This window comes from Lottia gigantea (assembly GCF_000327385.1).
Source record: "Lottia gigantea unplaced genomic scaffold LOTGIsca_169, whole genome shotgun sequence".
Classification (NCBI taxonomy): Eukaryota; Metazoa; Mollusca; class Gastropoda; family Lottiidae; genus Lottia; species Lottia gigantea.
This window is the reverse complement of record NW_008708117.1, coordinates 63,699-77,758: the sequence shown is the minus strand read 5'-3', so window position 1 is coordinate 77,758 and position 14,060 is coordinate 63,699. Positions and strand designations below refer to the sequence as shown.

Below are 14,060 nucleotides of genomic sequence, written 5' to 3'. Positions count from 1 at the left end.
AGAAATAGTTCAAAAATCCGATAAGAAATAGTCTATAAAACCGATTAGAAAATATCTGCCGTCATTAGGAAACATGGTACTCGCAAGTTATCATGTTCTCTGTGAGCCGCCAACTTGCCTAGTCAAAACCAAATCCATCAAACCACCTCGCAGGTAAGATTGGTCGATTAGGCTAATCGATTTCAGTTAGAATTAAAACAAATAGGTCGATTAGCATAATCTGATTTGATTTGGGTGTGAAACATATACGTATCGGGCTTAATCAAATCTGATTGGGTTGAAACAAATACGTTTTTATCACTGAAACAAAATACTTTTCATTGTTAGTAGTGAAAAAAAAAACAAAGAAAATAATGAACAGTTACGCGCACCTGCAAACAGCTTTATGTTACTATAAAAAAAAATATGATTTCATCTTTACGGGAGATAACTCCTCAAATTATATTTCTAAATGATTTGACCTAGTTTTCTCTAATAGCTTACAATGTATATTTTTTCAGTGGTTTAAATACCGATAATATGAGACAATGACAAAAGGTGATGAACAGTAATGGGACATATTGGTCAATTCTAAATTGCTCGTTTTTTTAATATCAATGTTATTTTCTATACAAGAGATGAATTTCTACAATATTCTCGAAAGGTTCAGTTGTAATGTCACATTTACAAGGCCATTTATATACATCGTCTCGTACATTTTCCATACACGACAATACAAATTCGTCTCCTTTTATTTCAATAAACTGAAAAGATAAAAAAGATTTTTTGTCAGTAACAATTTTTTCCTTAAAAATCAAAGCTGCCAGTGGGCGTATATTACCTTGCCTGGCAAGCTATCTTTTAGTTTTATGACATGATTGCATTATATTGTCTTTCAATCAAACTGCAGACAACCAAGCAGACATTTTCATTCTGCCAGCTGGAAAATAAAATAAACAGACAACTTAAAAATCACAAACATTTAAAAAACTGTTAAAATTTGACAACTGAAAACAAAATTAATCAAATTAACAACTAAATTAACAATCTTATCAGTGTAATACCTCTGCTACAAAGTGTTTTCTGGTTTTGCTAAAAGGCAAAGACACTTTTACAAACTGACCCTTGTTTAAACTGTAATCACGGTCAAAAGGATAAAAAATTCAAAACAAATTTATCAAGTCAACATCCAGCGGTTAAAACTAAAAGAGCATCTAATATCTTTAAGCTTAATTTTGCAAGTGTAACATCATTTAAGTTAAAGACATAAAGAGTTAATATCTAATGATTTACCTTGATTTATCTACAGTTGCATCAACAAATCCCATGGTCTGTTCTAAGAAAGAGTCATTCAACCTTGAGGTACCTAAATCTAAAATATCAAGAATTAATGAGATATAGTTGTCTTATTGATTAGACAACTGCAATCTTTACATAATTATTGGTGTGGGAACAATTACTGGTAATGTATATTTTTCTGTATGTTAATGCCTATTCAGTGCCTTATTGATTTGATGAATCTACAGAGGAGATGAATCATATGCTGTAAAAAGAAGTGTCAATTATACCGAAAACTTCATACTTGAGAGAGAACTATCCAAGAAGTCAACCACCAATTCATTGTTACCAAGTAAAACTGGATAGGTTAAAGAAATCCAAAAAGATTTGATTATAGTAAACTGTGTTTTTTTCCTTTTAAAGAAGTTCAGTGTAAATCTATAAATTCTTCTTTAAATTATTGTAAACATCCTTAATAAAAAATTTGTAAAAAAGGATTGTATGATGTCTTCTTCTTGAGAATTCTCATCTGTTGAATTATGTTGAATTTCTTGAGTTCCACAAGCCATTACTTCAAACACAACAATCTGATTTTGAGGAGCTGGTTCTGTCCATTCTTTCGAAAATTCAACAGTTCTTGATTTTCAGTCTTCCACAAACATCTTGTTTGGGCATGGTTCTTCTGATAAATTCAGGCATGATGAGCAAAAGCAAGAAAGATTTCTGACACTGATTTGGTTGTTGCCCATCCCCTTCAAATTGTGAAGTGCCAGTGACTGTTTTTAGTGCAGACGATGGGAACGAACGATTAATATCACTTGACTGGATCAACTTGAACGACCGAAGAGTGCGAGTATGAGACTGTTTTTGGAATTCCATAAAATGTACTTAGATGATTGTACATGGATTCAGCACTCTGTATTATTACATCTCCAGACATGAAATCATCATCTAAAATTCGTTTGACAACACCACCACAGACATCACATGGTCCTTTCCCATGACGAGAACCAAAGTAAGCTCGCTCATCAGGTGCTCCAGCAGCAAAATAAAATGGCAGTTTAGATTTATATTGAGCAGAGCAATCATCAGACCATACAATCAATTTCTCAATTCCAAGATTTGCAGCATAATCTCTAGTTTCCTTCAAAATTACTGAAGGTCATCTGACAAGAAGATTATGTAATCGGTGATCAATTCTTTACATTTAGTACATGGGTAGTAAAGAACGGTAGGATGAACTGTAGTCTGGTTGTATGCCCAGTGGGCTGATTGCACCTCATCTTGATATTTGCAGAGATAATTCTCTGCAAAATCACAAACAACTGATGTGGCTTTAATGGATGGTAATTGACTTAGTAGAGTCTTATATTGGTTAAACTGCCATCTGTGTACAAAATCGTGTTTGGAATAGTTCTGCAGATCTAGACAAAGAGATGTGACAAGTTCTTCTAAATCCCTTCTTTCAGGACCTTCTCTCTTCTGGTACCTTTATTCTTGGTGACGACTTCCCACGTAAACCATTTAACAGCGGTGGTTTTTGAACTGGTTAAATTGTCAGAAATTTAAGAATTGATTAGACTGGTTCCACATCTTTTACAAGATCGATTATAGCATTCTAACGTTGGTGATTTACATAAAAGTAAGTTCAGAGGCCACATCCCGCCCATCAATTCCATTTTCAAGATGATGGTTCAATCCATCTAGCTTCAAATCAACATTTACACAAATCTCACATTGCCTGTAGGTCTGTTGATAACTCGTCTTGATATGAGATGGCCTGTGTCTATAAACAAATCTTAAGGAAACTTTAACTTCTGGTTTTGATTTCTTGAAGTCACTTCATCCGTTTGGGCAATATCTTCTTTGGTTTATTAAATTTACCTGCAAGTTGTACAGAAACATCCTCCATATATTTAGCTGTTCCTTCATTGATTTTTCTTCTTTTGAACAAGGAATGATTTGGGCGTGATTCACAACCTTGCAATTCTTCCAGGAAACGTTTCTTGGATAAAGCCTCTTATTCCTTTTTAGTTTTAATTCATCCAGTTGTGTTTTGATGTTCAATTCGATTGTCGAAGAAGTTGATGATGCGCATTGAGACTTCTTAGGTTGAGTTAGTTCCGGTACTGATTCCAAAGATTTTCCTTATTACAAGAAATTTCTTTATACGATATTTAACCTTTTTTATATTATCTGACTTCTTTGGAGCTTCCCCTTCATCTTGTACAGTTTTTCGCGAGATTTGGGCCCCACAAAGAGTTTTTGCGCTTTTTTTTCTTATTTGGGGGAAAAGCTATTTTATTTTGGTTATGGGTAAATATCGACTTGGACCAAAAATTCTAAATCTGGACCGAACACAAAGAAAAATGTACGGGCCACATTTCTTTTGCGAGTGTTGTTATTCAATTTATGCTTAATGCCATTTCGGATCATAGAGGGTTAATGAATAATACCAGTCTAAATATTTTCTAAGTATGTTACATGGCTCAGCATACCTCCTTAATTCGACATACTTACCTGGTACAGGAGAAACCTTGATCCTCCCGGACGGTGTTTCTTTTGGTTTTTGGTACGTTTTTGTTGTCATACCGACGGAAATTGAGATGGACGTGGCTGATGATGATATTGATCGTGGAATACACAGCAGTTACGAGGGCGTTGGGTGAAGCAGGGGTGGAAGCAATAAGTCGTTTTCGTCTAGGGAGTATGAAGTAACCCTTAAAAGTAGTGCAGATGCAGAGAGGTTGAGAGAAGCTGACCCGGTTAACATTGATGGTAGTATAATAATGTTTGGGAGTAATAAGTTGAGAAGGGTTCAGTTTTCTGTTCATTGGCTACCTCGTTCGTTTAAAGACTCTTTCCTGAAGAAGATCTTCACTCAATTTGGAAAAGTACTTGATATTTACGAGCGGTTATCTGAGAATCAAGATTTCAAAAATGGGATAAGAGTAGTAGACATGTGGTTTTATCTCATAACAACTTTGGCGAGGTGACGCATATGTTGACATATTATAATGGAACCTGCAAGGCCCTACTAACGGCAAGAGGTCGTCTTCCCTTGTGTCTACGGTGCTGGTGTATTGGACACAAGGGAGGCGAATGCCCAAAGCTCAACCAGCCCCCCACATACGCTTAAAAATTGTCAGAACGGCAGAGGGAGGAAGTCCCGGTTGAAGTGCAAGATCACATTGAGCAAACTGTAGGGGAGGGTGAACCGATATGCTTGTTATTTATTCTGATTTATCCGGTAAGGTACTTGAAGCAAAATTTTCTTATTTTATTATGATTAAGTATTGTAACATCGTTTTCGCAATATGTAGTGCTTCACGGATTCGGTCATTCGCTCATTTTTGATTCTATATTACTTCGCGGAGCTTTTATTCGTTTTCATTGGTCATTATCCCGTCCTCCAGGCCTCCCTTTTTCACTTGTTGGCTAAGACGCTTTGTTTCATAAGTACCATGTTTTTTTTGCTTATTTAAATAGTTTACTGTAATTATTTTTGATACTATTTGTTGTTGATTGTTTTTTATTTGTAGTTTTAGATAGAGCCTTGTGTTATGTTTATTTTGTTATTTATTGTAGCAGGTGGCATATTTAATGTACAGTAATTTGATACGAACCGGAAGTTGGAGTTTCCGGATTATTTTGTACATTATGGCATTTCATCAATCCAGTGTTGTTTGAAATTTGTTCTGTGATGTCTTGTCTTGAGTTAATAAATGTGTTTTTGTTTAATTATTTATTACTTCCCATTGAGATCACAGTATCCTGAAAGAACCTGGAACTCCTGGTGTATTGAGACACGACAGAATTGATATTTGGGTTGGGGGTTTTTGGTCAGAAATAACTGCCCTACATTACCTCCTGCTACAGTAATATTTCTTTGTTATAAAACTTTAAAATCCAACAATGGAGGGTGTGAATAACTTAAAATTAATTTCAATTAACTGCAATGGGATGATCTCTGAAAGAAGGAAACGAATTTTATTTAATGAAATTAGTGTTATTAAAACAGATGTTATTTTTCTCCAAGAAACACATATTGAGACGGTAGAGCAAGGAAAGATTATCGAAAGTTTAGGCAACTATAAAGCATTTTGGAGTTTTGGCAGTAATAAGCAATGTGGCGTTGGAATTTTAAATAATACAAATTTAGATTAAATCTGTTCTAAAATTTCAATATGATTTTCAAGGTAGATTTATTTTCATTGATGTAAAAATTAGAGATGTTTTATTTCGTCTTTTATGTGTGTATGCTCCTGTAGATTGTACAGAGAGGCGTGAGTTTTTTTTAGTTATATTCATCAATTTTGTATATCTTCTAATATTGTTATTTTAGGCGGCGATTTTAATTGTGTTTTTAACCCTAGTGTAGATAAAGTTGGTGGCAACCCAAACGCTGGTCGTGAGGGTTGTGTACAGTTATCAAGTATTATTAATGATTTCTCTTGTCGATGTTACTACTTGGAGGGGGTGAGAGTTTCTACCAGAATAGATAGGTTTTATCTTTCTGGAAGATACTCTCAGTTTATTCAGAGTCATCGAGTTTTGCCTTGTTCAATTTCTGACCATGACTTTGTTTTGATTACAATTTCTTTATCTTCGTCTGTTTCGATAGGTCCTGGTTATTGGAAGTTGAACATCGCATTGCTCGATGATTCTGATTTCGTTTTAGAATTTAGACAGTTTTGTAAATTATATTTTATTTTGAGTCCATACTCACTGGGGAGCAGTGGGATAGTTGTAAGAAAGATATGAAGGATTTTATTGTATTTTACTCCAAAAGGAAGGCCAGGAATAAGAATTTTTTTAAGGAAACAAGTAGAGAAACGTTTTTCCTTTTTACAAAAAGTGGAGAATCTGGATCCTGGGTCCTACATCGAGCAACTGAACTGTTGTAAAAAAGAACTTTTAAATTTTCATATTAATCAAGACCACGGTAATGTTGTTCGGTCTAGGGCTCAGGATCTAGACAATAATGAAAAACTTTCTGAATATTTTGTTAAGAAGGAGGCTAACAGAGCCTTTTAGATCCCATAGACCAAAAATTATATTCCGACTCTCCTTATTTACTACGTATTGCATCTAACTTTTATTCTAATTTATTTTCTAGTGAACCCATCAATCGAGAAATCAGGTTTGATTTTATTGCTGACCTTCCACAAGTTGGGTGACGAATCTCGGGATCTCTGTGAAGGGGAGATAACTCTTCAGGAGATAAAATCTTCCCTTGACAATTTTAAGTCAAATAGAAGTCCTGGTTTGGACGGTTTTACTAAAGAATTTTACAGTACTTTTTTGACATTTTCGGCCCTATATTAATTAATTTATATAATTCTAGTTTTATAAATGGTTTACTTTTCCCTTCACAGAGATTGAGTGTCATCACCCTATTGTGTAAGGACAGATCTCGTGAGTCAGACATTCGTTGCTGGCGACCAATATCACTTTTAAATGTAGATTTTAAGATCCTTTCTAAAGCCATTCAACGAAGACTTAGTTGTGTGATAGAGGAAATCGTTCATCCGGATCAAACTTGTTCAATTCCTGGTCGCAGTATTTCTACAAATATACACTTGATTCGAAATTTAATTGATTATGTTAAACAAAAAGATTCTAAACTTGCCTTGTGTCTAATCGATTCCTGTAAAGCTAATTTTGATTTCCTCTTTGCTTGTTCGGAAAAATATAATTTTGGCAGTTCTTTTATTAATTGGGTTAAATTGTTATACGGATACATACAGCTCTGTCTTGGTTAATGGCTTTAGAACGGATCCGTTTCTATTAACCAGGGGTATCCATCAAGGTTGCTCTCTTAGCCCCCTTCTTTATGTTTTAGTTCTGGAGCCGTTCTTGATACGTCTTAGGTCTGATCCACATATACGAGGAATTTCTATCCCTGGTTCCAATGAGGAGGCCCGTGTCTCGGCTTATGCCGATGACGTAACGGGTATATGTTCAGACTCTGCCAAGTGTTGGTAGAGTTCTGGATATCTATGAGTCATTTGGCCAGGGCTCTGGTGCTTCATTAAACAAGTCAAAGACTAAGGTTCTTACTTTTGGTGATTTTAGTGTATGTGATCAGACTTGTGGAGTTTCATGGACGTCTTCAGAACGTATTTTAGTTATTAATTTTGGTAGGTCTCTTTCACCAGAGGATAATATTAATAAAATTTTTAATTCAATTATAGCTATTATTCATTCATATGAGAATAGAGACCTTTCTACTTTTGGTAGGGGGTTGTTGTAAATACTTTTGCTTTGAGAAAGTTATGGTACGTTTCACAGTTTATAGATATTCCTGTACAGTTTATTAAGGTTATTAATTCTTGTTTTTTTAAATATATTTGGGGTAATAAGAATTTTGAACCTCTGAAGAGGGATTTTTTATATGGAAAAAAGGGAGAGGGTGGTTTGATATATATAACGAGGTCTTGAATATCTCAGGTAGAAATTTCTATTTCTATCCCTATATACATATGTCGTTTCTATATATATATATATCAGTCTCATGATAACTTCCAAGCGCAGATAATTCTAGACACATTGTTTTGAAGACTTAAAGTTACACGATGAGCTGTGAACTCTATTACTGATTAGCTTATCTAAGCATTTTTGAGGTTACTGTAAGATTGGTATAAAGGATAGTGAAACTGTCCCTTCAAAGCTTTTATTAATAATACTGTTACTTGAAATAATTGTATTAATCCTATTTACTTAATTTTAAAAGTGATATTTTATATCTATTTAAATTAATAGTAAAACAATTTTCCAATATAAAAAATCACAAACATTATTTAAAATATTGTTATCCTTGAGTTATGCCCCTTAGAGTTGAAATCGAGACATAAGACCTGTTCATCAATAATAATATTCTGGAATGACTCGGTACAAAATAAACCTAGATTTCAAACGACTGAAAGAAACTAATTTAACCAAATCACTATTATGTGAGGATACAACCGATATTTTAACCACTTAAAAGCACTATGAAAAAGTATTCTTTGTAAGCTATTAGAGATAAATGAGTCAAGTCATTTTAAAATATAATTTGAGGAGTTATCTCCCTTAAAGTGGAAATCATTTTTTTTTTTATAGTCACACTGAGATGCTTACTTCAGTTTTTCTTTCTTCACTACTACCAATGAAAAGTATTGAAGTATTTTGATTCAGTTATAACTTAGTTTTATGAATTAAGTTTTGCTGAATTTTCGAACTATTTCCATAATGTATGTCTACAATACAAGACCGCATACTGCACCATCCTTATTTCCATGGCATCTTGCTCTTCTTTCAGGAAATTAATGATTTCGAATATGTTGGGGTGGGCTTTTCCTACAAGTTTCTTTACACACCATTGACTTGTAACGTAGTCTGCAAGTTCTACTAATCTGGGGTCGTCTGGCATATCACCCATGGCATTGATTAAATCATCCCCCACCATATCGTATGGAACCATGTGTAATACCGCACACCTTCGGAGAAATCGGGTTATTTCTTCATCATTACCATACTGCCGTTGCAGACCACACCACCGAGTTCTTCGCCAAATACATTGGGTATAATGGAAGAAACAGCCCTTCCATTGTGATTCTGGTAAAACTGATAACACAGCATTCTTGGCCGCAATCTTGTAATCCATCTGAACAGTCGTTGGTGACAAACGGTGACCTAACTCGGCAACTTTATTTTTAAGTAAGGTGAACATCCTGTTATTGGTTTCTTCTCTCTTGTCCGGTAGGAAAAAAACAAACAAAGAGGAAACATCACCCCATCTACCACAGCATGGATGGAATACATCTGGTAAAATAATTTAGGGCAGACATAAAACGTACCATCACCATAAAATTTGTTGTCAGCTTTGTTTTGAAAGTTTGAATTACCTACTCACTGGATCACTCAGTTGATCGATTTTGTAGTTTTAACCTGCTGTGAGCGATATTTATTACACACGATTGCATGGTCAATCATTTATAACATCGTTTTTTCGTTTGCTTTTGTTTGTTATTTTTTTCTTTTCAGTTTGTTAGATATTTGTTATGATTTAGTGGATGATTAATTAGAAGTTCTAGCCAGTTAGGTACTTGAAGTCAAATTAATTTATGTCATTATGTTTGTGAATAGTAACCTCGTTTAAATCGCTTGTTTAGTATAACAAAGTTACGATAGAAGTTGTAAACCAGTATATTTCCAATAATCTAATAGCTCATTTTTTTCTCTTTAAAGGGTTGGTATTATTTATATCACTCCGATAAAGAAATGGTTGAAGATCAAAATGATGAAAACCAAACTACATACAAAATTGTTGAAAATAAAAAGATACAAAAAGTTTACTCACATACTAATCATTTTATAAGAAAATGTATTAGAGATTCCATTAAAGGAGGAACAGTTTCAGCAAATAGAAAGTCATTTTCAACAGATAAAATGAATGAAATTTGTAATTCATTAAAGGAATATACTGCTGCTGAAACAAGCAATCATGATGACATAATTGATTTATTTAAATAATATAGCAGAAGTAATAAAGATAAAACAGAGGTTTTTCATCGATTATAATATTCTGGAATTAGTTGTTACAAAATAACAAACCCAGATTTCATTAGGGAAAACTAGGTCAAGTCATTTAGAAATATAATATGAGGAGTTATCTCCCGTAAAGATGAAATCATATTTTTTTTAATAGTAACATAAAGCTGTTTGCAGGTGCGAGTAACAGTTTCTGTCAAATATTTTCTTTGTTTCTTTCACTACTACTAATGAAAAGTATTAAACTATTTTGTTCCAATTACTACTTAGTTTTACGGATTTCTCGAACTATTTCTATGTCTACGATACAAGGTCCACATAAAATTGCATCAGAAATTAGGTTATTCAATATCATATGAAACTGATACTTGAAATAATTCTATTCATCCCACATCTTTATACTTGATATTGCATATCTATTTAAATGAATACTAAAACAATTTCTAATATAAAAAAATCACAAAAATTATTGAAAAAATTGTAATCCTTGAGTTATGTCCCTTAGAGTTGAAATCGAGACATAACAGACTCCATAATAATATTCTGGATAGACTCGTTACAAAATAACAACCCAGATTCCATTAGAGAAAACTAGGTCAAGTCCTTTAGAAATATAATTTGAGGAGTTATCTCCCGTAAAGATGAAATCATATTTTGTTTAGTAACATCGAGCTGTGTGGACTCCGCCACAAATTCATTTGCCATCTCTACCCATGTTAAAACACGAAATTCAACCTTCTACAACTTTTTCCAGAAATCTCGTTGAAAGCTTTCCAACATGTCGAATGAAAGCCTGACCAATTTTCAATGTCTCCTTAAAAAATTCAATATATGATGACCATGAAAATTTTGAGCTTCTAAAATTGAAAGTAGACTACTACCGGTTATACTCATCCGCTAGAGTTTGGCACTTCACAAAACGACTATTTTTAGAATTAGCCTTTCGCCTTTAGGTCTCTCATCATCTCACCAAATCTGAATGGTAATGCAATTTCAGACATCAAATTCCAAATCTAGACCAAAAATTACCCAAAATTAGGCATGCACAAACCCCGAAAGGGAAGGAGAAAGAAGATTTATGAAATAGCCTGGACTACATTCGTTTAAAATGTTTTAGTGGAGTGAGTCTATATGGCTCTTTTGACATTGATCTACCAGGGGCGAACCAGGTCCGCCTGACAGTGAAACACATTCTGATTGAGTGCAAGCATTTCAAACCTTTGAGATCCCAGCACTACCGTGCTGGATCTTTACATCATTTATTTGCACAGCCTTCACTTCATGAGGTCTTTATTTTAAATTTTGAATAGATTAGACATTGTTTGTTTTTGATATTTTGTTTGTTTTTAATACCGCTATGTGGTGTATTGCCTGTGATATTGTTTTTAGTAGTTTTTGTGGTCGTTGAATGACTTTTTTGTGATATGGTTTTTAGCGTCTTGTTTTGTTGTCGCTGTGTGACTTTTCTGTGATATCGATAGGTGTACATATACTACTTCCGCCCTCATATGCGGACAACCAGGGCCAAACCCCTGACGATGTCAATGAACAGCAGGCTATAACTGAAGATACAGAGCTAAAGACTGGTTTACCTGGTGATACAAGCAAGAATGAGTCAACAGAGGATAGTGATAGTGAATCTGGAAACGGACGAGGAAGGGAAGACGATGAAATTTGTTGTCAGCTTTGTTTTGAAAGTTTGAATTACCTACTCACTGGATCACTCAGTTTATCGATTTTGTAGTTTTAACCTGCTGTGAGCGATATTTATTACACACGATTGCATGGTCAATCATTTATAACATCTGCTTTTGTTTGTTATTTTTTTCTTTTCAGTTTGTTAGATATTTGTTATGATTTAGTGGATGATTAATTAGAAGTTCTAGCCAGTTAGGTACTTGAAGTCAAATTAATTTATGTCATTATGTTTGTGAATAGTAACCTCGTTTAAATCTTCAAGATGTGAACCATATTCAAAAAGGGATACACTATGTCTTGGAGCTTGTTTAGTATAACAAAGTTACGATAGAAGTTGTAAACCAGTATATTTCCAATAATCTAATAGCTCATTTTTTTCTCTTTAAAGGGTTGGTATTATTTATATCACTCCGATAAAGAAATGGTTGAAGATCAAAATGATGAAAACCAAACTACATACAAAATTGTTGAAAATAAAAAGATACAAAAAGTTTACTCACATACTAATCATTTTATAAGAAAATGTATTAGAGATTCCATTAAAGGAGGAACAGTTTCAGCAAATAGAAAGTCATTTTCAACAGATAAAATGAATGAAATTTGTAATTCATTAAAGGAATATACTGCTGCTGAAACAAGCAATCATGATGACATAATTGATTTATTTAAATAATATAGCAGAAGTAATAAAGATAAAACAGAGGTTTTTCATCGATTATAATATTCTGGAATTAGTTGTTACAAAATAACAAACCCAGATTTCATTAGAGAAAACTAGGTCAAGTCATTTAGAAATATAATATGAGGAGTTATCTCCCGTAAAGATGAAATCATATTTTTTTTAATAGTAACATAAAGCTGTTTGCAGGTGCGAGTAACAGTTTCTGTCAAATATTTTCTTTGTTTCTTTCACTACTGCTAATGAAAAGTATTAAACTATTTTGTTCCAATTACTACTTAGTTTTACGGATTTCTCGAACTATTTCTATGTCTACGATACAAGGTCCACATAAAATTGCATCAGAATACGATACAAGGTCCACATAAAATTGCATCAGAAATTAGGTTATTCAATATCATATGAAACTGATACTTGAAATAATTCTATTCATCCCACATCTTTATACTTGATATTGCATATCTATTTAAATGAATACTAAAACAATTTCTAATATAAAAAAATCACAAAAATTATTGAAAAAATTGTAATCCTTGAGTTATGTCCCTTAGAGTTGAAATCGAGACATAACAGACTCCATAATAATATTCTGGATAGACTCGTTACAAAATAACAAACCCAGATTCCATTAGAGAAAACTAGGTCAAGTCCTTTAGAAATATAATTTGAGGAGTTATCTCCCGTAAAGATGAAATCATATTTTGTTTAGTAACATCGAGCTGTGTGGACTCCGCCACAAATTCATTTGCCATCTCTACCCATGTTAAAACACGAAATTCAACCTTCTACAACTTTTACCAGAAATCTCGTTGAAAGCTTTCCAACATGTCGAATGAAAGCCTGACCAATTTTCAATGTCTCCTTAAAAAATTCAATATATGATGACCATGAAAATTTTGAGCTTCTAAAATTGAAAGTAGACTACTACCGGTTATACTCATCCGCTAGAGTTTGGCACTTCACAAAACGACTATTTTTAGAATTAGCCTTTCGCCTTTAGGTCTCTCATCATCTCACCAAATCTTAAAGGTAATGCAATTTCAGACATCAAATTCCAAATCTAGACCAAAAATTACCCAAAATTAGGCATGCACAAACCCCGAAAGGGAAGGAGAAAGAAGATTTATGAAATAGCCTGGACTACATTCGTTTAAAATGTTTTAGTGGAGTGAGTCTATATGGCTCTTTTGACATTGATCTACCAGGGGCGAACCAGGTCCGCCTGACAGTGAAACACATTCTGATTGAGTGCAAGCATTTCAAACTACCGTGCTGGATCTTTACATCATTTATTTGCACAGCCTTCACTTCATGAGGTCTTTATTTTAAATTTTGAATAGATTAGACATTGTTTGTTTTTGATATTTTGTTTGTTTTTAATACCGCTATGTGGTGTATTGCCTGTGATATTGTTTTTAGTAGTTTTTGTGGTCGTTGAATGACTTTTTTGTGATATGGTTTTTAGCGTCTTGTTTTGTTGTCGCTGTGTGACTTTTCTGTGATATCGATAGGTGTTTTATTTTAACGTATTCTGGAGCTATATAGCCCGTTTGGTGCTGATGTTCCTTAATGCATTTCATTTCATTTCCTTTTTTTTTATAAATACTATTATAAAAATATTAGTTATCTCCCAATAAATAATCATACACTTAAAAAACAAATTCCAACTTCATCAATGAAACAAAATATGCCAGGGTCTAGCCAATACTTATTAAACTTGCTGGGAGAATATCTAAATTTATCCACAATAATTCTAAACCTTAATCTTTCCGTAAGGATATTTGAAGAAACATTTTTATGTCTATATTAAGAATCATTTCTATTACTCCAAATAACAGATTTGCCTAAATTTAAAATTAACAAAATGATATCTAAATGTATGCTATTAGAA

The 14,060-nt window shown here is 33.4% G+C and overlaps 1 protein-coding gene across 1 annotated transcript; it reads right to left on the bottom strand.

Moving 5' to 3' along the window:
* Positions 1–846: 846 nt before the first annotated feature.
* LOTGIDRAFT_173706 (hypothetical protein) lies at positions 847–3,847 on the bottom strand (the record flags this gene model as incomplete). The annotated part of the gene is made up of 4 exons (XM_009051478.1): positions 847–919; positions 1,273–1,351; positions 2,146–2,412; positions 3,778–3,847. The coding sequence occupies 4 exons, from the start codon at positions 3,845–3,847 to the stop codon at positions 847–849; spliced, it is 489 nt and encodes a 162-aa protein (XP_009049726.1).
* Between the last annotated feature and the right edge of the window lie 10,213 nt (positions 3,848–14,060).